Below are 25697 nucleotides of genomic sequence, written 5' to 3'. Positions count from 1 at the left end.
TGTGCTCGGATTGTGTTTGTAAGTCTGCAAGACAAACTGCAGTTCACTGGTACCATTGTTCAGAAGTTAATATGCAGAATTAATCAGTCTGATAATCAGTACTGTGCTAATGTACATGCACATGTCACTATTAAATAAATTCTCTCTGTACATACATGAAAGGGATGTTGCAAGGAGCAAAGACTGAAAACAAGAACTTTTAGCATTTTCTATAGAAGAAGAGTGAGAGATGTGGGGGCTGAGCAGACAAAAAGAAGCTGCAGTGTTAATTTATGTAGACATCTGGGAGGGATCACCAAAATATTCTTATTGCTTTGTTCTTGATGTGCTTTCTGTAGGAGGCGGTGGGTGCCTTCCTTTCTGCTTTTCAAATTTAATACCTTAGCTTCAAACGCAAAGTGTCTACTTCAGATCTGGCAAAGGTTCAAAAAGGTATTTTACTGAAAAACTAAGGACTTTCATGTTTCAAGTGATCTACTGGAAACTCAGCAGGGCTGAATCCATGTCAGAAACAGCATGCACCATCACGGAGCCCCTACTGAATTATAGCCTCACAGACTACAGCTCTGCATGATGTCTCCTGGATATTAAGCAGAAAATGAATGAGTAGAAATGTTACTTCAGTAAGTATTTATCGAAGTGCTCATATAATTTTGGATCCATCATTGGATACAGAGTTAACCCCAGAGTACTCCAGCTTTCAATGTGTGAATTTCTGCTGCTTTTACTGCAAGACTTTGTGAGCCCAAATCAACCCTGCTGTTACAAGCGAAGTGAGCTTGATGGAAATTGAAGCAGCGCAAATGAGGACTGGTGTCATGTGCACAAGCAGTATGAAAAAAAGAGATAAAGTTGAAAAACTAACTGTAGTAACACAGGAAGGGCCTTAGGCTGTGAAAAATGGATCCTTAGAATTTCTTTAGAAATATTATACATGTAATGGTAGAGTAGCTGTTATCCAAGGGCTCCCCTGAAAAATAGTGTTTGGTAGCTGAGAATGTGCTCCATCAGATAGTGTTATTGTGCTCTTTATATCCATTGTAGTTTCCATGGAAATAAATAGAAGGCATTCCTTTCAGAATGACCTCTTTTGTCCGCAGGTGGGCAAACTGTGATTACATCTAAAAGTTATGAATAATACAGTACAGGATAAGGAATTATGGTAAGGACAAGTGTAGATTTTAAAACTGTAGGAAGGTTTTGGCTGCAGCTTGCATCTTTTGACTCAAGCAAGGGTTTCAATTAAATTGGATTCAGTCTGGAAAACTCTTCAGCTGAAATTTCAGAGCCTGAAGCCTCCACGGGGTTGGATCAGCAGAGATCTTGACAGAATTAAAGGCAGATCAATCAAAACAATTCATAAACTTCATCCTAAGTCCTTTGTTGTTGTGGGAAATTGCCTTTATTATAATATCTTCACAAATGTAAGGTATAAATACCTTTCTCCTCTTGGCTGAGGAGTGGAACAGAAGCTCTTATAAGAAGAGAATGAGAAAACGTATTCTACCTATATTTGTTTAATTGAGGGAGCAGAGGAGGGACACATTTATTTTTGTTGTGGTAGATTTCTATTTGCTTATTTTACTTGTTCATTAACTTTCCCTCTTTCCCTCATCAGTTAATTTTTGGTATTATTTGGGAAATCTGAGAAATTAAGATAACTTCTCCATAATCCCTCTTTTTTAAACATCTGAGCTATACCAAATTCTACAGCTTGTATTTGGCTTTCACTTTACTAAGGAAAAATAGTAAGGAAAAATGTTCCTTATTAAATTTTGTGCCTAGTTAATCCCTATTTTTGGTGCGTGATGTTGATTATCTTTTTCTACTGTGAAATCTTCTGATGAATGGCCTCCGCTGCCTACAAGTTATTGCACCTTTCAGCTCTAGAGCAGGTGGAGTGCTGCACTGCTGCATTTCAGAAAAGGTTTTCTAAAACTGTGTTCCCTATTCACAAAAATAGAAAAAGCAGCTCTTGCAGACATGCACAAAAACAAAGTGAGGAGCTGAGTTTAGTCATTCTTTGAAAGAATTCAGCAACAAAATCTCCTGAATTAACTCTTCACTATTGTGTGAGTGAGTCTAATTATATTTTTTTTTCACCGCTTTTTGCTTTGCAAAAAAAAGCAGTTGAGATAAATTGTTGGTTGTCTGTGGATTAAACTCGTGGATTGTATTGAAAAGCAGTATGGTAAATGACCAGAAAATCTAAATGAAAGTAAGCAAATGCTGAGGGCACCCACCCACGGTGTAAAATCTGCATCTTAGGTCATTCCAAATGTGTGGAAAGCCCTAAGTGATTATGGCAAATTGAATGCATTGTATTGAATTGGATGCCAGGTATTAGGTGCTCAAGCTTTGAAATGATTGCATTTAAGCTGGCTTCTTGGATGTGATATCTGCTGTAGTGGTGTTGGAATTCCTTTACCTAAAGAGATGAATTGAGCTGGGACATCAGTTTGATTTCTTTTGTTGTTGTTTTTTGGTGGCCTTTTGTTTGTTTGCTTGTCTTTTATTTTTCTAATACCAGAAACTACATAAGCATTTCTATATAGTAAGAAGGTGTTTAGAGCTTGCTCTTCGTGAGGCTGGAAATGGCTTGACTGACATGGAGATGTGCACAAAGATGACCAGTCACGCCAGGAGGTTGTATTAACGTAGCACAGCCTCATGTGTCTCTGTGTCTCTAAAGGTCTTCCCAGGCATGACCGAGACATACTTTGCTGGCTTACAGCCTTGGCATCACTGTCTAATATTACAAGACGAGTACTTTCTTTTTCGCTCCTGCTGATGTTGCCCAGAGCAGCCAGACTGGGAGAATGAGAAGAGCTTCATCTCAGTTGGGCCAACAAGGGTTTTTAATATCTGCCTTGGGTTTACGGAAAACTCTTCTCTCTAAGATGTTTCTGCAGAGATGCCTGAGGCTCAACACACTGTCAGTTTTATCAAAATGGTTCTATCAAGAAACTGTCAGCTGCATAAACACAAGACAGCACTGCACAGAAGACTTTATTCTATGGGAGGGTGAAAGCTCTGCTGATTTCGTATACCCGTTGGCATGGATTTTTTCTTGCAAGTAGATGATACTTTCCTATCTATTGGGACTGCAAATTTAAATTCTGGTTGTCCTTGTTGTGCTCTGATTATTTTATGAAGGGCCTTGCTTTCCAATTTCATGCTGGCATACTAATTTGATAGTTATTTCTTTTCTAATTTCTTATTCTCAGACCTAATGTTTACACTCCCTCTAATTGTTTTTTATTATTACATTTACTGTTTTAAATTCTGGTTTCTCTCAGTACCTTAAGAATCTTGCTGCCAATGCAGCATCTTTGCTACACCACTGTGCACGCAGTGTTCACTGTCTGCATTTGCATAATGAGCTCAATTTTGTTGCCTGATTACTTTGTGGAAAGAATTGAACATTTAACTGATAATAATTGCAATCTATCAAACTGCACAGTCACCTCACAAGTGATCACAGTATGCTTGCTAAAACTTCTGCTGAATGTTATAAGCTCTTACTCTCCATATTGAAGTCTGACTAGGAACTTTACCTAAGATTAAACTCTATTAGAAGAAAACCGAGATCTTAAGAGTCCACTTGTTCCAATACTATCAAAACACATATATATATATATTTGTTAAAGGTAATGATGTATCTTAATATAGTGTTACTTTGGGGCCAATAGAGATAGCAGCTTGCAGATGGAGGATGATACTCCTCAGCATAGCATGTCAGTTTTCCATTATGTTGTCAGTGGCTACTTGAAGCTTTGATGAAAGGCAGTTGGCACTGAGAAAAATCCCAGTGCAGTCTGCAGCAGCAATGCACCATAAATCCAGATGAGTAGCTGCCATGCACGATGGTGAGATTCCACCACTCCTGCAGTGCAGGATGGTTTGGAAGCTTCAAGTCTGCTGCACGTTGAAGGTGATGACAATTATTCAAGATATAAGATTAGTTTCAGTAAGAGATAATAGAGTTTGACTCCAAATGAGCTGAAAACTCATTAGATTTTATTTTCCTGGAATTCCAAGAAGTTTAAAGTGCCTACAAAAGACTATGGTTTCCCCTTGCCTCCATGATCTGTACATAATGAATTTCCTAAGAGTATCTGAATTACTCCCAGGTGGTTTAGACAGATGGTCCAACTGGTTTCATGGGTACATAATGTCCTTGGAAGGAATTCCTTGCCAAAACTGTATTTATTCCAAACCTTGGTTTCCTAATTTCTAAGAAGTCTTTGTTGATTTAGAGATAGATAGATAGATAGATAGATAGATAGATAGATAGATAGATAGATAGATAGATAGAGCAAAATTGAGACATCATAACTAAATGCCACCTCAAATCAAAGTGGGGAATAAGTGCACATGGACATTAAAGCTGCAGCTATAAGGTCCATGTCGCAGGCTGTGGCACTATATTGGGTTGTTCACAGCATGAGGTCATACAAACCAGGAAAAGGTTAATCTAAGAAAGACTTGTCAATGAAACTTGTGCTGCAGGATGTTGTCACAGTAATTCCATGAAAGGTACTTTATCTAAACAATCGAGAATTTAGAGAAGAGGGAAATTCAATTAGATGAATGCAAATATGACAAAATGGGCCCAATTAGTTAAATGATTATATTCTCTTTTTTCATCTTTTTTACTGCTTTGCTTGAACCTTTCATCTTCAGCTTTAGAGAACAGCTGACATATGGATTTTGTTATTCAGCCCTCCTTCTCCTTTCAATTAATTTTAACTTTGCCAGCATGATTAGACCCTCAGAATCCTGTTTTACTAGAAATCTTACTTTCTTACAGCAGTGACCTTACATGTAGGCATGGTACAGAGGGATGCTGCTGTGTATACAGATCTTTGTGTTGGTTTATGAGTGCCTGTATTAATTTAAAGAAACACTTTTAAAGCAGGGTCCATTTTAAATGCAGATAGCTCCCACAAAATGGATGAATATGATACCACGATGTTCTCTGACCTAGAACATGGGAAAAAAAACAAACAAACAAACCAAGATCGGATAAAAGATTTTGAGAGAAAAGAAAAACATGCATTTCTTTCAAATGGTTTATTTTCATTGGAGATTTTTTTGTTTTTGCTATGTTTATTTCTTTAAAGGTCTACCATAGAAATGCCTGCTTTCCCCATTCATTGTTCTAGGGTAATTTCATGTGTTCTCCTTGTCTTGTCCTATTTCTAAGCAGGAGACAAACCTGACGAAATATTAGTCAAGTGTCAGTGCCCAATTTAACCCCATCTAAACTAATTTTTCAAGCCATGCTGATTCCTCCCTGTGCACAAGTACATTTGTATTTAAGCTTTAAGATACTTTTTTCCCTACTGAAATAGAATCAAACTGCTTCTTTAATTTACTGGTTGGTTGATATTGTACAAACAGGGAAGGTGCATTTCAGCATTTTGACTCTTTCTGTATGGTCCTTGTTGGCTGAAGCAATAAAACTGATACTTACTCATGATTTGAAATTAAAAGACTTGCTCTGTGTTAACTTAAATTTGATCAGAAGTGGAATCCTAAAGTACATGCCCTATGTGTCTGGGAACAGAATTTGAAATAATTGGAAACTAGTTGCAGTGTTCTAGCTTTGAAATAAGAGTTGCACCTCTGTATATTTATGTGTGGTCAGTTCATAGATAAAATGCCAGAAATGGCGTCATGAATGTAATTCACTGATTTGCAGAAATGGTACAAATGTTGCGGCTCATCAAATGACTTCCTTACAGCAAATAAATGCTAATATAATGATTGTATGTTTCAAACAAGTTTTGATTTTCTATCTGCTCAGATTAGTTCAAATTGTACCTACAGTTGTAACCCAATATGGGATATATTATAATTTGAAATGAAAAACGTTTTCTGTTATTACTGTCTTCTTGCCATGGAGTTATCTTGGATTGTAGAACCTGGAATAGCAAATTTGCCTTATCCCCCACCCTTCACAACAAAGTCCTTCATGCTTAAACCTGGTGCTAATTCTGCCTGAACAGTCTGGCTGTTGGCTATATCAAGATGCGTGCATCCTAATTAGCCTGCTTCACCAACTGACCCAGATAAATCTCCACGACCTACTTGTCTTAGTCTTTATTTACCACTCCATCAGTTTTTGGGTCATCTGGAAATGTTGTTAAGGAGGGTGTTGCAATTCCTCCTATATTACTGGCTGTGTTTCAGTTTCTGCTGGTTCAGGTCCTGTTAGGTGTCCTTGCCCTGGGCAGATAGATGAGCCTGATGAGCCTGCCTGATTCCTTAGGAAATGTAGTTTGAAATAATTGCTTTCGGGGGTTGTTATTTAGTAATGATGTCCATTAATATGCTTTTGTTCGCACATCTTCGTAGACCCACAGATTTCTTCCCTAGGAAGCAGCTGCTCTAACTCAATCTAATGAAAGAGGGACCTGCCATAGCCTGAGCTTAACATTAACCAAATTTAGTTTATTTTGAAATCAGTGGAATATTGCTATGGATTATCTGGGCATTAAGACAACACAAAGTGATTTAGAGGAGCCGAGACTGGTTATCTGTTCACCTAGTGACTGTATGAGTTGGACATCTTAAAACAATGAAAAATGGAGTTCAGAGTGTAACCGTCCTGACTTTGATCCAGGATTGCTTTTTTTCTAACCAAATGCAAGCAATGTTTTTTTCTCTTTTAGTTACTTCCACTTCTGATATTTGCCTTGTTGCATGAGCACAATATATGGTAATTAGGAAGCTGACTGCTTCTACCTACAGATCTGTCATCTTTACACAACCAGGTGAACATTACTTGCATTTTTTAGATGCTCAGAGTTTTCAGGAGTAAAATAACTGTCAAAGGCATCATGACAGACACGAACCAATGAAAATTACTTCTGTGCACTGCTGATTTCATCCCAAATGGCTGAGTCATGCTGCAGAAGTGGCAGTAGAAGGTGGTCTGGAAATGTCTCTTAAGCTTAATGCAAATGTTTGATTCAGTGTCTCATCCCAGCTCACGCATAGCAGGGTGCAAGAAGCAGAGACAGCAGTACTTTGCAAGCTCCCTGCAGTAGGAGACCAGGTCAGGACTGCTGATAGCTTATTTGGGGTCTTGTGTTTGCCTACAGCTGGCTCCTCAGTTTTTCCAAGTTGTGGTTTTATTTAGTGCTCCCCTGTTTCTTTTTGTTCTTATTGTTTCCTTTAAATCATGATGTGTTTTACTTGTTAGCTACAAGCATGGAAGCCCTTATCTTTCAGTGCCCAGACTGGGGACACTTCAAGGATTGGAGACAATGACATCTAAAAACAAAGAGGAGGGAAAAAAAGGCTGTAAGGTAAATATGACAAAGATGAAATTTAGCGAAAAAGAAACTGTAGGAACTGAAAAAATACAAATAGACAAAGAGACAAAAAATGTAGACATCTTAGAAGGCTTACAGATACCGAAGTAAGCTATTCATTTTACAATTTTCCCATGTTTATTTCCTTGAAAAAAAAAAAAAGAAGTAAAAATGTGTAGTTTGGAATACAGAGAAATTTGCAAGTACATATAAGCCAGCAAGGCTGAGTGAGAGTGTCTTCAAACCAAAGGTAACTTGGCATCTGTTTGTCTTTGGATATCTGTCGCTAAAATGGTCATTTGTCTCTAGTCTGTGCTTGATCCAAAGGAGATACTCATGGTTGATGTTGTTTCCTACAGTGCACAATAGAATTTTATGTTATTATCAGGTACTAATGTTTAGCATTTATATAGAATTATCCTGCACTTGATGTTTTACAAATACTCTCTAATTAATCATTTCAGCTCCTTCATGGGCTGTATGCTACTGGAGCTGTTTTGCAGATGGGGAAACTGCAGCTGATTGAATAGCTGGAGGCAATGTAATAAGCACTATTGTCAGTAGCAGCACTTAGTGCTTGGGCTGTGGGGCTTTATATTTGTATTCAACTCATCTTCCTCATTATTGTGCAGTGTACCTTTTTGCGTTGATGTGATGCAATATTGCTGAAACTCGTTGATATTAAGGGTCAGTTCTGCAGAACCTCTTCATTTGCTAGGGGATGAAGAATACAGTGGCAGCAATTTAGCTGGTCCCAGGGTTATCCAAAATGTACAGCATAGAAGCTGTATTTCCTAACAAGTATCAGCTGCTGAGAAAGGAATTGATATCTGCAGTGGATAAATAGATGTTTCTGGAATTATACAGACTGGAATGAGATCTGCAGACATTACATTGTGACACATACCTTCCTTGATCCCGACTATCAGGTTTTTATGTGTATTTCTCTGTTCAAACACCTACAGCAAGATCTCCAGGTTTTTCATTGAAGTAAGGATTTCTTTGTGGGGTTGGGTTTGGGTTTTTTTTTGGTGGTTTTTTTTTTCTTTTTTTTTTTCCCCAGTTGGTGAAGGGAAGCAAAGTTTTCTCTACTGAAAATTAAAATGCTTCTTAAAGTGCTTCCTGAATTTCACATATTGATTTTAAGTGAGTGAAATAATAACACTTCAATTTTATTTACATTCTGGCAGGACATTGTGGTGTAGTATTTTCCAGTGAATGGCTTTCCTGCATATTGTTCTGATCACCTCCCCTTGTTGGAACATAAATAACCACATTAAAGCACTAAGGCATTTGATTCAGTGCCGTCTATATGTCCCTGATCTTATTAAAGTTCTCCAGAAGGGTGGGTTTACACAGTGGTGTCCCAGTGAAGCCTGAAGAGATGTGGCACAAAGCTCACAGAGCTTTGTGTTACTTTGAAAGTGTGCCAATTACTGTACAACCTGCCCTTCTTCAGGAACATGAACTGCATTTTGTGCAGTGACTGGGGGAAGACAGGGAGCACAACTTGGAATCTAAATGAAGATATGTCTCCTTTCTTTTTCCTTTTGTTTCTTGTCTTTCTTTCTTTTTCTTCCCTCCTTTCTGTTGTGCTGAGTATTTAGGACCAAGTTGGAAGGAGACTGGTGCACATTCCTTTGGCTTTTAAGTTCTTGATGTAATGTATTTGATCCCGCTTCAGCTTTACATTAAAATGAAGTCAAGAATTAGCAGTAGTTCAGTGCAAGATCAGCGATTTAGATCTCTGGTTTAATTATGGAACATGAAAAGATTGGTTATTTTGAATCTAACTATCCGCAGCCACTTACTTAACACAGGAGGCTTTCAATTTAATAGATTTCTGAAATTTGAGGCAGCTCTGCATGTTGAAAGACGTTCATGCAGTTCTTTTGATTCAATAACACTCAACATCCAGGTTATTTAAGTTGCACTGTGAATGTGTGTGTGGTTTTGATTTTCCATTTGAGATACTGTACAGTATTACTAGTTCACAGCAAGTTTGAATGTGAGCCAGCAGTGTGCCCTGGCAGCCCAAAGTGCCAGCTGTAGCCTGCAGTGCACCAGGCCCAGCACTGCTGCTGGGTGAGGGCAGGGGCTGTTACCTCTGTGCTGTGCACCTTCAGCACTGGGTGAGGGTTTGGGTGTCCCAACATAAGAAGGATGTAACAGAGAGCGCCCAAAGGAGGGCTGTGAAGGTGGGGAACAGTCTGCATGGCGGATGCAGCTACACACAGGGAGTGGAGGGGCAGCGCTGAGCTCTGCTCTGTGTGACAGCGACAGGGCCCGAGATAATGGCATGGAGCTGTGCCAAGGAAGGGGCAGCTGGGGGTCAGGGACAGGGGCTGCACCAGAGGGTGGTGGGCATGGAACGGGCTGCACAGGGCAGCGGGCATGGCCCTGAGTGCAGGAGTTAAGGAGTGGGTCCCTTCTAACTTGGGATATTCTTTGATTCTGACTCTGTGAATGCTGTAGACAACCAATATCAATCTCTCAAAAAAATGTAAAGAAATCATAAAAACACATATTTTATTTATTCAGTGCTTATCCACAATCTGTATTTTTGTAATTTGGTTATTTTAGAAAATATGCCAAATATGAGTCATGGTTATTTCTTAAAAAGAGACTTTTATAAAGGTTAAAAGAACAGATTTATGCAATTCTTGACATACTTTAACCATAGTGTCAAATACTGGGTTCCATCAGCTGTTTTAACAATTCTTTCCTCATACTTTCCAGACTCTTTTATCAATGTAAGTAAAGCAGCACCGTTCACAGAAGGACGAAAATGTGCAAAATGCTTTTTTGAAGAGAGGAAAAGTTAAACCCCATGTGCTTATGAAATGCATAGACAGGAAAATAGAAACTAGTGGTGAAAGCTTCGTCCGCACTGGTAGCTCTCTGGTTTTATAAGTGGTATATTATGTATTATATATTTCTGGTATAATTACACGTAATTATATAAAATCACCACAGACTGTAATGTATTTCATAATCTGAATATCATGTGTTCTTATATTCACTTATCTAGTGAAGTTGTTCTTCAAGAACTTCACAGTACTGCTTAGTGTAACTCAGCGATGATATTGGATAAGTCTCAAATCTACATTTCTTGTTTCTTTTGTCTTGTGATTTATCATATTCCCCATTTTATTCAAAGTATTTCTGAAAGTCTGAACATTCTGTAAAGAGAATGTTACTGAAGGTGTTAAGACACTGTAGTTATTTCCTTTGTTCTTTAACCAAACAAAGGAATGCCTCATGCTTAACTTTCATTATGGAACATCACCTTGTAATGGTGCCTACAGAACTAGCACACACTTGGGGAATTTATACTGCTTAAACTTCCTGCAGAAGACAGCTGACCAATTATGGCAGCTAGACAGTCTTCACCCTCCAAAAAAGACTTATTCTGGTAAGAATACAGCTCATAAGTAACTTTTTGCTAAAGATGATGCATCTTGTTTCGTTTTAAATGAAGAAACTTTGTTGGAAATATCAAGATACCAAATATAAGATACAGAGCAATTTACTGACTTGCTAGATGAAGTAAATACCATAACCAAAAATTTCTTTAACGATAACTACAGGAGCAGGGCATTTCATTATAAAACTGAAGCACTGCAACACTTTTGCTGAACCTAAACTGGTATTCAAAGAAAGGAAGCAGTCCTAATAAGAAGATACATTCAATATTAGTGTAGAGGGCATATATAGAGGAAGCCCTCCATACAAAATCCTTAATAAAGCCACTACTTCTTTCTTCCATTATCTCAGACTGCTAAGCAGACTGCTTCCCACTTCTAAAACAGGAAGATAAAATGACAGGAACTGCCTAAACAACAGCTTGGGAGCAAACTCACAACACAGGACAAGCTTCCTTGGTGAATTTATTCAGTTACAAAGAGCAATTATGGACCAGTTATGGTACCTATCCAGACTGACTTTGGGCCTTTTAATGCACTGTTCTATCACCTGGTATAAAATCATTAATAGACAATCTAGAAAATGTCATCTCATTGTTTTCTTGGCTACTTTCAGAAAAGATGGGTGCCTTACACCTGCACAAAAGGGTATTGAATCTACTGAAGTCAGCATAGTGGAAAATTATATTTATGAGGTAGTATGTAAGAAAGAGATGAAAGTCCTCACCACCACAATGCTACTTGTAGTAGAGAAGGAAGAAAAAAAATAGAGAGAGAGACTGTGAGCAATGGGAATTTATGTGTCTACTGAGAGAATTCTTAAAAGCATAGATGAAAAGGCCTGAACAGAAGAGCACACAAGAAGTGAGCAAGTAAAACTCTTGCAAAGCAGAAAGAGTAAGTAATCTGCAGATACTGGAGAGGGTGTAGATTGAGACAGGAGAGGAAGCTTCTTCATAGCTGGTGACTGCTAGGATGTGCTTTACATACATTTGCTGTGGTGGGGGTAGTAAAAAGAGAAAGGGGAAATGAAACAAAGTCGACAGAGACCGCTAAGGTGAGTCTGAAGGGTATACAATGAAAACTGTTTCATAATTTTTTTCTTCACTGGGAGAACTCTGTTATCTGCTACATACTGAACAGACCAGTTTTCCTCCCCATCCATCTCATTATGTTGGTTACCAAAAGTTGTACCTGATTTTTTATTCTATTTGAATATTAGGTTTTATTTGCATGTGACTGTGAAGTTCCGTAGTTGGTAAAACATTATCTATCCTAAAAGTCTACTTTTCATCTCACCTCATGTAGGCATTGCCTTGTAAAGGTAACATTTCTACATGATACATTCATTTATTGAAATGATGAACTGATGACCGTATGGAAAACAGTTACAGGACAGTATGAAAACTGCTTGTCTTCCATCTATAGCCTACCTACTTGCAAATGCTCAAGGAATTTCTCCTCCTTGCCAAAAACATACATTATCACTTATAGGACATAATTTCAATCAAAAACAATGATATTTATTAATTTTATACCCATATTGCTATCTAATTTACTGTTATTTATTGACTGAATGTCAAGTTGGGTGCTTTAAGATATGGATTCAGAAAACAATTACTAATTGGTGCACAAATACTTTACTTACAGTTCTTAATTTTCTTGATTTCTTAAATAATACTTAGCAGTGACGTAATGTAATACAGGAAAGGAAGCTGTTAGATTGTTTACTTAGCTGTCTTTCCTAGAGCAAATGGGATACAGTGTTCTTCAAGAAAACCATGTTTGCTCTAAAATTCAGTCAGCTTCAACAGCGTTGAAATTTTACCTACACCGGTAAAAAGTGTAAGGCAGGATTATCGGCCTTCTTTCCTTCCATGCATTTGATCACTCCACTTTCTCAACCAGATTCACAAAGACAAAAAGCTGTGGACAGAGATTTATTTTTCATTTCTTCACTTCTCATGCATACGAATCACTCTCGTGAATATGACAGCAATGAAATGATTTGCAAACACGTTCTAGGCATTTTAAAGAAGAAAAGTCAATGATCTACAGGTGGGTTCTGAATCTGCTTTATGCCAAACAGAAATGAGGCTATGCATGCAATCAGTCTGGGAAAATACTGTATTTTTAGGTCATTTAATTTCAGTGAAGACTATATTCTGAAAACCCTCCTTATTTATTTCACACTATGTACATATACACAGTCTGACTTCAGTGCATATTTTTATATGAAATAATCAACATTCCTTTACAGAATGTAACCAAAGCTTGAAAATCTGTCATGCTCGCTCTACGTGTTCTGCACTTTAATGTTCCTCATGTCTTTCATTAGCGCTGGTCTGTAGATCAGCTCCAAGCTTTCCATGTATTCTAGATAATCACTCACTCTAAATCCATGGAGTGCTTCTTCCTGCACAAATAGATACAGAAAATTAGCTCAGAAAACAATATGCGTTATTAAAACTTAAAGAATTACAGGCTGCTAAAGAGAGTTAATTCTGTACTGCTTACAGTACTATACACACATTTTAATACATCTAATTTAATAATTAAGCATATCTGCTCCCAGACAGTACTTTCCAATTAACCTCGTGGTAACAAACATTATTCATCTCCTTTTTGGAGAAAAAGAGATATAATGATTTATAATGAAAACAAAGTGAGCTTTAAAAATTGCAAGTCAGGTACTAAAATATTATTTTTCAAGACTTATACCTGCACATGGTATACTGAAGTTTATTAATGTGACTTTTGTATCTAATGAGGTTCTCAATAAAACCAGGAATGTTACGTTATGTACTATTTTTATAAGCAATAGTAAAGATGAATGCTTAAATAAAAATGGGATAAATACTTCTGCTTGACAAGATAGCCAAGATGGGCTTACTGAGGTAGCGGGTTACAGTGTTCTTGGTTCATATGTGGAAATCATAAAGCTATACACTTTCATCATGTCTGGAAAGGATTCAAAAAAAGGCCCAGCAATAAATTTAAAATTCAGTTAAGGTACCTCAGAAGGATCAGAACTGCAAATATCCCACCCCATCCAACCCAGAAAAGAGAAAAAAGTGTTCATTGACAGTTCATTACTTCTACTTTCTTCTTGGCAAAATACAGAGTAACAGAAGATGGTCTTTGAGAGTTTTTCAGCTATGTTTTGTCACTAGGAGAACACGTTAAAAACACTCACTCTTTCAAGTCTCAGGCATAACATCATCTGAACTGACAGCAAAGTTGTCTCCAAGTTCTTTTAAGTGCAAATAAAAGTACATTTATATTTTAAAAAGAAAATATTTGGTTTTGATTTTACCAGCCAGCTATAACCAGCTCTTCTCTGCCAAATCATCTTTTCATGACATCAATAATGCATGTGAAACATTTAAAAACAAATTACTACCAGTTCTTGTAAGGAAAACAGGCAAATGAACTTGTTCATAGAGCAAATGATCACTGCCAGTATGACGTTCAAGCTGTGACACAGCTAAAGAAAACATAAAATTAATATTCAAGGGGCTTTTTTTTCTTTTTTTCTTTTCTTCTGAAACTTGGTGTATGTTCTTAGAGTGGTTTAAATTCCCACTTTTGAGGAAATTGCTCCACTAAAGTAATCAACATTTGGGAATGTTATGCTGAGAAATTACAGGCTAAGACTCAAACCTAAATTTGTGTATTTCAACCAAAGGACAGTTCTCTAATGCCTTTGCAAGTATTGGACCCAGGCAAACCCATATTGAAACAAATGCTACATCTGGAATTGAATAAAATGTCAGAGTAACTTTTTTCATCTTGAAATAAATTTAGAGCTATCAAAAGGAAGAGTGTTATTAAAGTATATCACTAACTCCTCTTTTGCTGCAGTTCTCTCAATGAATGGTAAGTATTCCAGTACTAAATTAATACACACTATTTCTTTTTAATTTAGCAGCACCACGACAAATCTCTAGCCTGTTCACAGTATAGGTGACAGTATGCAAAGTGCAATATATAATTTACATCAACCATGCTGTTTAATGCCAACAAGATTAAGTTGTTTTTAAGCTTGTACATCTATCAAAAACAAACAAAATGATGCACTCATTAGACTGTATACCAAACATTCTTAAGAAAAATGACTTAGTGGATGTACTATTCATATTCAGAATAGTTTGGTTGGAAGGAATCTACGAAGATCACCCAACCCAACTGCCTGACCACTTCAAGCATGTTACTAAGAGCACTGTCCAAAAGCTTCCTAAACACAAACAAGCACGAGGCATCAATCACCTCTCTAGGAAGCCTGTTCCAGCATTTAACCACCCTCACGCTAAAGGAGTTTTCTCTTTTAACCTCACTTGGCTCAGCTTTCTGCTGTTCCTTCTCCGCCATCAGTGACCAGGAGCACAGCACAGGACCTCCCCCTGCTTCCCCACCTCGGGAAGCTGCAGAGACTAATGAGATCAGCTCTTGGCCTCCTCCAGCCTGGACAACCCAAAGTCCTCAGCCTCTTCACAAAGGAGAGTCCATCCAGACCTGCTATGAGCTTTGTTGCCCTCTTCCAGATGCATTCAAGTACCTTAATATAACTCAATGTTTAAAACGGTAAGATGTATGCTAGTCAGAAGACTATGATGCAAAGACATAGCTCTTAAAATAACTGACTGGAGAAAAAAACCCAAAAAGGTAAAAAGAACTAAGAGTATCTCAGGAAGAAGACTTCTATCAGCTACTGTGATGACAATACAAGGGAAATTTCAAAATATAGTACTTATACTAATGATGACATTAAGTTTTGGAATTACTTTGTAATAGTAATATTACTTTGTACTATAGAAGCCCACTGAACCCCTAAGGTAGATGAGACTTCTAATGACTCAATATGGATGGAAAGTATACATTTAATTGAAGTGACTAATAGATATGTAATATAGAGGACAAAAAGAAAAAAAGTGTATGACTTCAACTAAAATCTGTCCTAGTCTCAGTCACCGAGATGGGAGGTCCCTGAGTGGTTGATAATGTGTGAAGTGTACAGAGAATGGATGATAATCCAGTGCAGACTTTTGCTTCCTCCTTTTTGCTTTTGGTTTGGTTTTTGTTTGTTGGGTTGTTTTTTTTCTAGAACTTTATATTGTCATCTGCTCATGCTTGATATGAAACCATTTCCATCCTATTAATGAGTAGTCACAAAGTGATAACACTGCTCATGGGAGATGGAGAATCTCCTTTCTCAGCTATATTAGTCATCTGTAGGAAATGTACGGAGTCTTGTGTCATTCAGAATATAAGCAATTTATTTTATTATATTCTGCATGTGAACCTGCCTGTCATGTTAAAAAAAAATTAAAAAGCAGAATGGTTTTCACTTTGTATAATCAGTCACGCCAATGGAGCTTAGCTTATCTTGATTCTTTAAGTATTATTTAAGAAACAGGCAGAAAATAACTGCTTTAGATAAAGAAGCATATCATTTTTCTGGACAGAGATCTTTGTTTCCATTCAGCAACTGGGAAAGAAAAAATCACAAAGAAATCCTTACTTTAAGAAAAACCTGGAGATCTTGGGCTTCGGTGTGCTTCAGGATGTCTTGCTGTAGGTGTCTGAACACAGAAATACACATATAAACCTGATAGTCAGGACCAAGGAAAATACATGTAGCGATGTAATGGCAGATCTCACTCCAATCCATGTAATTCCAGAAACACTGAGTTATCCATTGTAGACAAATCTAGACGACAATGAAATTGTATATAATTAAATCACTCTAGACATTCAGTCTAGATAATTAATCAGCACTATCTTCTAACTTTTCTATACTACAGCCTTTTCCTCCTATAACATTAACCTACTTATAAAAGGAAACAGGATGAAAACACAGAAGAGGCCGAGAATCACTATATTTGTTTGTTTGTTTTTAAATCAAAGACTCAAATAGTGTTTCAGTATTGTATTTTTCTTTCTTTGGAACAGAAATAAAAGCTCCCTTATTGTGGTGAGAGATCCTCTGCATCAGCAACCTAACTCTTTGTTGCACGAAACAGTTTATGCTTCAACATGATTATGGTTTACACAATGCTCTGTAAATTATATTCTATATTTCCAAAGCAGTACTTACTGCAGTAAGCAGGTAAAAAGCTAACATTACAGATAAATTCCCTAGTGACGTCTCATTAGTATAAATGAGTTTGCTTTTGTTTTTTTAACCTGACTTTAAAAGTAGTCTTTATAAGATTATTTATCTTTAAAATATTATAAGACATCCTTATTATTTTGAACGATACATAAAAGTTTCTAGTATTTCACCTTGACCAGATTTTCTGGATGAGTATGTAAAGGAAGATCATTAGCTGCAGTACGCTTTACAAAAGTCAGTTGAAATCTATGCTAAAATACTCAAAGTCACTATGCATTCAACATTCTCTCTTGCTGTTTCATAAACACCACACAAGTGCCGTACAGAAAAAAAACTCAGTAGTTCCAACTTCAGCTCTGAGTTTCGTTGGTTTTGTGGATTTATTCTGGAAGAAAAGTTGATGATACCTTGATATTTCTTCATTTACCTGGGATGGAGTGAAGGCAGACATATGGAAGGCAGCAAAGACAAGCGGCAACTCAGCTTTCAGCAACATCTCAATGTAGTGAGCACTGCAGAAGTAGACTGGATGGATACCAGATTCCACTGTGGTAATAGGCAGGTGCATCTAATTAAAACAACAACATTGAAGAAAAAGATCAGATCACAGAAATGTATAGCTGTAAAATACCTTTCTGAGAATAATACATAAGAAAATATAAAACTACTTGTAAGATAAGTCATCTCAATTATTTTAGAGGTAAGAAATAAAATAAACAAATACAGAAAATGATTATGTTATCAGAATCATAGAACCATAGAATTACCCAGGTTGGAAAAGACCTTGAAGTCTTTTCAACTGCAAGTCCAACTGCAGTCTAACCAGTACCCTAACTCTAAAAACCCTCCACTAAATCATATCATCAGCTAGAAAAACATGTTGTTAAGCTAAGAAAACTCCAAAGTCAGAAAGTCTTATACATCTTGATTACTTGTTTGCATTAGAAATTTAAGTCTTGAACGTATGCTTCAATTTTCAAAGACAGGATGGAGAAAATGTTACTGTATTTTAAACAAATACTAATTTTTATTAGATTTTTTGCCTTTTTAATGGTGGATAAAAAGTGGATCGATTCCTATATGCATGCTTTTTTTTCAGTAAGCACAGCTGGTGTAAGTGAATTTCACTCTTTTGGGCCACAAAAGGAACAGAGGTTAGCCGTATATTGTGTTTGGTTTCTAGCTAATGAATCTTGGCTAAATGCAAGAAGGTTAACGTACATCCTTAGGAGCTTTCCACCTTTCTGAAGCAGGCAGCATTACAGACTAATGGCTGCATAATACCTCATTCATGTTTTGGCATTTTATTTTAATTCACACTGTGAAAATTCTCCAAGTAGGTTAATGATTCAATTTTCTCTTTATTTCTTCAAGATATATTGTGAAAGAGACATCATGTAAGTATTGAGAATGAATTTTAGTGCTGCAGCAACCCTGCAATGCTACTTAGACCTTGTACAGAAGACAAGTTCTTAGTACTAATGATGTTCAGCACAATTACATTCACAGAATTGAGCAAAAGTGCCTTGTGTTGAGCAGGTTCAAGGCTGGACTCAATGTTGTGAGTAGACCATTAGAGTTATTTCTCATGAAAAGACTCATCAATTCACATTCACAGAGAACTGCATCTCTGAAAAGATGCAAAATACAGAGCTCACAGATAACAAATATTTTGTAGTTTATTTTACTGTCATCTTTAAAGTTCAGTAACACTGTCTTGCCATGAGTCTACCTGTTATTTCAGGACTTGCAAACAACCTTATAAGCAAATGTCAAATCTCTATTATTCTGAGATTTTGTTTTCATGTCACACATTCAGCTACAGAGCTTTAATGAAAACTTAAAGCAATAAAATAAAATAATAATAATAAAAAAAACAGTTGAAGTTTAACATTCTCATTTCAGAAGGAATCAGCTTTTACATTCTTACAGACATGTGCAGTCTTGGTATCCAGAGAAATGCTGAAACAAGAAGATGAGAAAATTGCTGAAGAAAAGTTAGAGTTTTCTCTCCATCCCCTGACATTATGAGGAACACAGAAGATGCAAACCAGTCATAGCCAGCATAGCGACCCTGCAAACAGCCTGTATTTTCTCAGTTAAGGAACTCAGGTAAAGAACTCTGCATCACCATTCAGGAATTGCAGACCTCCTCCCCCAGGACCAAGCAAAACTAAGAGCTGGTTTGTTATAGAAGTAACAGGGGAATAGAGCTGCACAGAAATCAGCTTCTAGAGGCACACCTGTCTCTACAGATAAAATAAGAGCATTATTTGAACTATTTTCCCTGTAGTCTACTTTTTTTTTTTCCCCCCGGACTGTAAGTAACCGAAGAAATCAGCAAAAGAAAAGCAAACCCAAGAGAAATCTGTAAATACAAACCCTCTACATCAAAAACAAGTGTGCCTACAGTGTGTAAACTAAGAATGGTGGAGAAAGGAGGAGAATGGGAATTGAGAAGATAAAAGAAAGAAAAACTTTCAGAAAAGATTTTAATTATATTCTGACCAATGTGCCTGAATTGTACTTATGCAGTGAAATGTAAGTCTAGTGCTTGAAGAAAAAAGCTTATTGGAAAGGTCTATGTTATGACTTCTGACACTTTCAGATCTACTATGGAACATTTTTTTAATTAACATTTTTGCTGATCAAATTACAGGCACAGATTATTACACAGGAAATATCATTAACACTGTAGACATTGTGGAAACACCAAAATATTTATTAATGCTCAAAGATGTTTTGTTCAAGACTCCCTACCGCAGATGGAAAGATGCATAACAAAAATGAATGAGACACAACTTTAACAAGAAATGGAGCAGATGACGACGGATTTTATAGAGTGCATTGAGTGTGCATTTTAACATTTTAAAATCTGTGCTTTTTTTTCTGTCCATGCAGTATTTATTACACATACATCAAAAGACCAAACTGTGTTCAAATTCCACTGCCATTAAGAAAGGATACGAAGCGAGGATACCACAGTTCTTTGCTGTTGTTTCAGAAACTGCTCACAATTCAGTAGCACAAAACACAGCTCATTTTCAGCATGTTCCTTTAGCAAGTTCAGATATTTTCCGTATCTAACAAAGAAAGTAAAAACTGAAATTAAGGTAAATACATTTAAAAATTTTTAAAACAGAAACAAAACTCTTATTTAATAGGCCTGTTAAAGATAAGAAGTTATAGTACTGAACATCAGAAAGAGCAGTAGATGTATAAAAATGGTTTAATAAAAGCTACTATCCTTAATTTGGGAAGGACACACCTCAAACATTTTCTACTTGGTGTTAAAATTCCTCACCTAAATTCTGTTTCATTCAAAAATTCAGAAATTGTGGTGGGAAAGAGCAAGAATCCTAATGATACGCTTTCCTGATTCACTTTCCTCATATATATTGCTTAGAATTCCATCCATTTTTATAGGTAGTTATTGGTTCAGAATTCAATATTAATGCTACAGATAACAAACTGTGGAAGTACATAAACATTAACTTCTCCATCATGATAGCTCTGCAAAGTACCAGCCAAGCAATATGTGTTAATGACATATGACTAAGCTGACATAAACAGAACCCAACAGAGAAGCAACATGAAGAGAAAAAAAAACAACAGAACTCAAGGTAATCTAATTTAAGCAGTAAATCTTACTAACAAGTTACAATTAGCCTTTGCAACAATCAAGGATAATAAGCTATATAATTTGTAAAGATAATTTAATTAGTACTAATAGCTTTTCATTTGGAAAGTTAGAATTCATTATCTCAAAAGATAATCTTTAGATTTAGATGGTATAAAGCACTGAGTTAAAGGATTAAATATCATTAAAGTCACCTCATGAAAATCAAACAAATTCTAGAAACACAGTGGGTAAATACTCTAATGTACCTGACTGTCATTTCAATACCAAGCTGCTGCACTGATGAAAGGCTTTCTTTCTTCATGTCTGCATCTGTGGCTAAAATAAAAGAAAAGAAATACAATAAAATATTATACAATATATGATTTTAACTGAATACTAATATAAAGCTTGTAAGCGTGAATACCAATTTTGGAGAACTGTTTCATATTTGAAGTGAGTTTAACGCTGTTTGCAGTGGAAGCATTAAGAAACTGTATTCCTCAGACACTTATTTTTTTCTACTTAAAAGCACTTCCTTGACAACAAAATGTTCACTTTTAGTATGATTATCAGCTTTAAAGCATGTTGAGAACAAACATCTTTTTCAGACCTATTTCTTGGCAGAACTTCACACCTTTTTGCCAAAAAATCAGACAATGCAGCATTTTTTATTTGCTTTCTTCTATCCCAGTGGCCTTAAAAGCCTCCTACCTTTAAAGCTAACCTTATTAACAAAATGCAGCTTTGATATGAATATCTTTATATCTTGTATTTTCATGAATTTTACTTTCACACACTGTAGTACAGACCTGTTTTTCATGTCCTTACACTAAAAAATGAAGTTAGACAAAAAGTTTGATAGATCATGAATTAAACCAAACTTATAAGTTAAATGTTGAGGGCTTAAACTTTTAATATACTTCTTTCAGAAAAAATGTAATAAAGAAGGGAAAAAAAAAAAAAAAAAGAAAGACTTAATGAAAAATTAAATGCATTAGAAATGCATTTTTTCTCTATCTTCTCCATCAGATAGAGAAATTAAATGGAAGGATTCTCTGGTTATCCATTCAGGTAAACACCACGTTCTTGGTAAGCAAACAGGGACTAAGCTATTAACAATGAAATATTTACAGGCTAAGGGAAGAAGTTAAGCCTCTGATTAACCAGGTCAAAGAAAACAAAAAAAACAACAGATATGCTGATGGAAACTGTCTTGAATAAAACAATACAACAAAAATACAGTTGACAATGAAGCAATAAATTTGAGCAGAGGAATTATGATAAGAAACAGAAAAACAGTATCACAACCTCAATGGAAGATAATGATCTAACTGTTAAGGTCCTGAGAAATTAAACTTTTTCTTTTGCCTCAGATGTTTATACATAAGAAAAGTGAAGTGAATCTTTCAGTAAAATGGATTTCTTCAATAAGCTAATGAGACTGAGATATTAATGGCAAGTCCAAGGCTTTTTTCTTACCTCAGAAGTGCAAACATTTTATGCATAACCCACAACAATATTTGAAAAGAATATATATAAAATCACATGGAATGTCAGTGAAAATGCTGTGGAGATGTATGAAACATTCTTTATCTTTTTACAGCTTCTATACCAAGCAGCCTTTTTATTCAGCTGCAACTACCATACTAACAGTCAATTAACTTCCAGGTTCCTACTATTTGCAATTGTGCATATCAGAGCTATATTACATCCTAGAAGCCATGATGTAAAACAAACAAGGGGGAAAACTGAACAAGGATACAACATATTACATCTGTGGATCAAAAGCTGACTAGCAAGCTTACATGAGTACACTGTGGCTGCACTACTGAAATGATGTTCATGACACTACAGATTTCACTTCACTTTCAACTCATTAGACAGATATTTGTTAATACACTATAACAAACTCCTGAAAAACAGTGAGTTTCATAACAGGAAGTATTAATGAATGAACTTTATAAACTGAAATGCCATTTACTGTCAAACAAAGGACAAAACACCTCTCTGAACTGTGAATTAGATAAGAACATGATACAGAACTGTGACTATTATTAAATGGAATTAATATGCATTAGCAACTTCTTTGTACTTACTGAATGAAACAAAAATCTACGATGAAAAAGATTGTAACACTTACCTTAAAAATAAAAAATACAGCAAAATGGAAATTAACACAAATCAAAACTATTGACTTGAAGGATGTCAGAATTCCATGTATTTCTTTAGAAGCCATAAAGCTTTACAACATAAAAATTAGTAATAATAATTGAAAGTTGATTTTTTCCTTAAATGCATTAAAAAACTCAACAACAGTAGGCTACCCATGCTACTTTATTTCTATTTATTTCTCTTTATCACTTTCAAATCTGCCTCTTGTTTCATTGCAATTTCCATTCCTTGGTTGACATACCTTCCCAAAAGATTAGGAAGAACAGAAAGTAAAGGCTAAAGAGAAGACAGGGACCAATTCTTTATGCAATCCCAGTGTTTTCTTCCCTCGAGGTTATGATTGATCAGTTGCATTAATTCTGGTCACGTACTTGAAAATGCAGAGTACTTCCCCAAAGTTTTGTAGGATTCAAAAGCATTAAAATGGATGTACTGCAAAGCATGATTTGCAAAGGCAATTAAATATGAAACTCAGTCTGTAGCTACAGACACTTCAGACTGAGTTAAGTAGTACACAGTCCAATCCTTCCTTTACAAAGGCACATGTTTTACTTTGCTATCAAATCTCTAGTATGTGGCTTTGTCCATATAATTGGGTGGAATTGTGAAACTGAGAAATCTTTTATTTAATTAAAAATTAACTTTTCTCTTTACTTACTTTTCTTCTTATTTAATCTTGAGGAGGGAAGGCTTAGATTAGATATCAGGGGAAAGTTCTTTATAGAGGGAGTGGTGAGGTGCTGGAAGAGGCTGCCCAGAGAGGCTGCAGATGCCTCATCTCTGGAAGTCTTCAAGATCAGGTTGGATGTGGCCCTGGGCAGCCTGGTCTAGTACCAGATCTGGAAGTTGGCGGCCCTGCCCTTGGCAGGGGAGTTGGAACTTGATGATCTTTGGGGTCCCTTACAACCTAAGCCATTCTACGATTCTTCATCAGGTGTCTAGACAGTGACATTGTCAGTGGGCAGGAACAGGAGTTAGTGTAAAACACTGTGCTTTGTCAGTACCTATCCTCTCTCCTGATAGCCTTATGAAAGCTATTTTAAAACATTTTATGGAGTTGGAGTAAAACAGAAATCCTACATTTCTCACAATGCTCTCTTCTGACATTTTGCTCCTGTTACTTGATGGTGTCATCTGCTTCACAAAATCACTCATCTAGAGCACTTCAGAGAGCCTGAATCTCATATTCATTATTTGAATTGTCTATTAAAAAAAAAATCATTTTTCAAAGAAAAGTATTATTATTATCGGACTTAAACTGTGAATGGAGAGAGACAGTGGCTCCTCATCAGTGCTAAGTAATCTCAAGTATATTTCCACCTTGACTTCTGAAAGCATCTGTTAAATCATGAGAAAGACTGTCCTAAAAGCAGAAGAACAAAATATTTATATCTAGAATTTCTTCTCTGAGTATTACTCATCATAAACACTCAAACCAATTTTTAGCAGCAACATCATTAAGAATGAAATGATTATTCATATCAGTTACATAAGAACTAGCAAAGGGCGAAATGCTTTTTGCTAATAGCATCCATCTTTAAAGAAGCGTATTCAACAAATGATGCAGGAGGAAGGAAATAATGCCCTTCTTTCTCCTTCCATTTCAATCCATTTTGTGGTGTAGTCCTGTATTTCTCATTCATTGCTCCCTCTGAGAAGCTTCCTATTGACGTTTTTGAAATTTCTTAGTTCATCATCAAATTCACTTGACCCTTAGACAATTAAGTTTACTAATTGGTAGAAAGCTCCTATGAGATTTTGTTCAGCCTGCAAACTAAGTCTCAACTAGACGAGGGACGAGGAACACAGCACTGTATCTGTTTTATGGCTAAGGCCTGAAATACCTGAAATTCTGTTACTTCATCTGTTTCAGAAATAAAGTTGAGTGGAGAACTCAACTACAAGGTCATCTGCAAAACAAGAAGTACCAAAAGAACAGTAAACTCTGAAAAGTCACAGCATTCTTTAGTTCAGGAGGTCTGCAACATATGGTGGAGACTCTGACATTAACGGGTTAGATGATACTGCACCTTAAATAAATGGTTTGTTGGAATCCTGAGAAAACTAATACATTTCAACAAAACATTTCTGTTTCAATGAACTGCAATTTACTAGTAACAGGAAGAGAAGTGGGTATTTTAGTTCACAGTCCCCAAGACATAATGCCTGTTTTGCTGCTATAGCAAGTTTCAAATCCTTGCCATAGAATCATAGAATGGCACAGGTTGGAAGGGGCTTTTAACATCATCTAGTGGATCATTGTATTAGGCTAGGCATCAACGATTGTGTCTTTTTACAGAATAAAAGCAAACTGTAAAGTATTAAGCTTGGAAAAGAGGATGGACAGAGTTCACTAATACATAACGTACATACTGTATGTTACTTTATTCGTCTGAATCCATATCACAGTAGTATCAATGCTGCTATAAATAAAAGTAAACTTTAAGATTTGTGTTTCTGTTTGTAATTAAACTCTGCAAATGCAAAACAGTTTATCAGTTACTTTTCCTTCCTTATCTTCAAAATGATAAGAACTCAAACTAATTTGATTTTTCCATATTTGCAAATTTTACAATAGACTGAAACCCTGAGGGATTCCACAGCAGATGGATGACTGCGTTATTCTAATTACAGCTACCTAAGGGCTTAGAAAGCTGTCCTTTTTTTAAGATAATCTATTTTCCATTTTAAGGAACACAATAGACATGGAATATCTATGCTTTTACTGACAAACTGGATCCACTTTCATGAATACTGCAGCTTTCTTCATTATAACTACACAACTGTTAGAAACTGTTTCTCCAGATTTCAGTTTATTCAAGAGACAGAATGGTGAACACATGCAATTGCCAAACATGTTTGGCTTACTTAGATATGGAGCTAGAAAGATGTATCTGGAATAATAGTTTGCTTTTTAACAACTCATTAGCTTTACCCAATTCAAAACACTATCTCTAACAGCAGCTTAAGATTTTGGCTTTGGTAACACACTTGTCATAGTTTCAGCTGGGATGGAATTGTTTTCTTTAGAGTGTCTG

The 25697-nt window shown here is 36.2% G+C and overlaps 1 protein-coding gene across 5 annotated transcripts in view; it reads right to left on the bottom strand.

Moving 5' to 3' along the window:
• Positions 1–9837: 9837 nt before the first annotated feature.
• Positions 9838–25697, bottom strand: part of TBC1D32 (TBC1 domain family member 32) — a 70882-nt gene continuing 55022 nt past the window's right edge. For 4 of the 5 annotated variants that reach the window (XM_015858750.2, XM_015858752.2, XM_015858751.2 and 1 more), the window contains 6 exons: positions 20754–20823; positions 19833–19948; positions 18796–18950; positions 17293–17433; positions 16272–16460; positions 9838–13166 (listed from right to left, as the gene is read on the bottom strand). In XM_015858750.2, coding sequence (XP_015714236.1) covers positions 13047–13166; positions 16272–16460; positions 17293–17433; positions 18796–18950; positions 19833–19948; positions 20754–20823 — 791 coding nt within the window. In that variant the 3' untranslated portion in view covers positions 9838–13046. The remainder of the gene's footprint in view (positions 13167–16271; positions 16461–17292; positions 17434–18795; positions 18951–19832; positions 19949–20753; positions 20824–25697) is intronic. The other variant, XM_015858753.2, reaches the window with a different exon arrangement.

This window comes from Coturnix japonica, chromosome 3 (genome assembly GCF_001577835.2).
Source record: "Coturnix japonica isolate 7356 chromosome 3, Coturnix japonica 2.1, whole genome shotgun sequence".
Lineage (NCBI taxonomy): Eukaryota > Metazoa > Chordata > Aves > Galliformes > Phasianidae > Coturnix > Coturnix japonica.
Note: the sequence above shows the minus strand (reverse complement) of the source record. Positions and strands in the feature narration are given on the sequence as shown.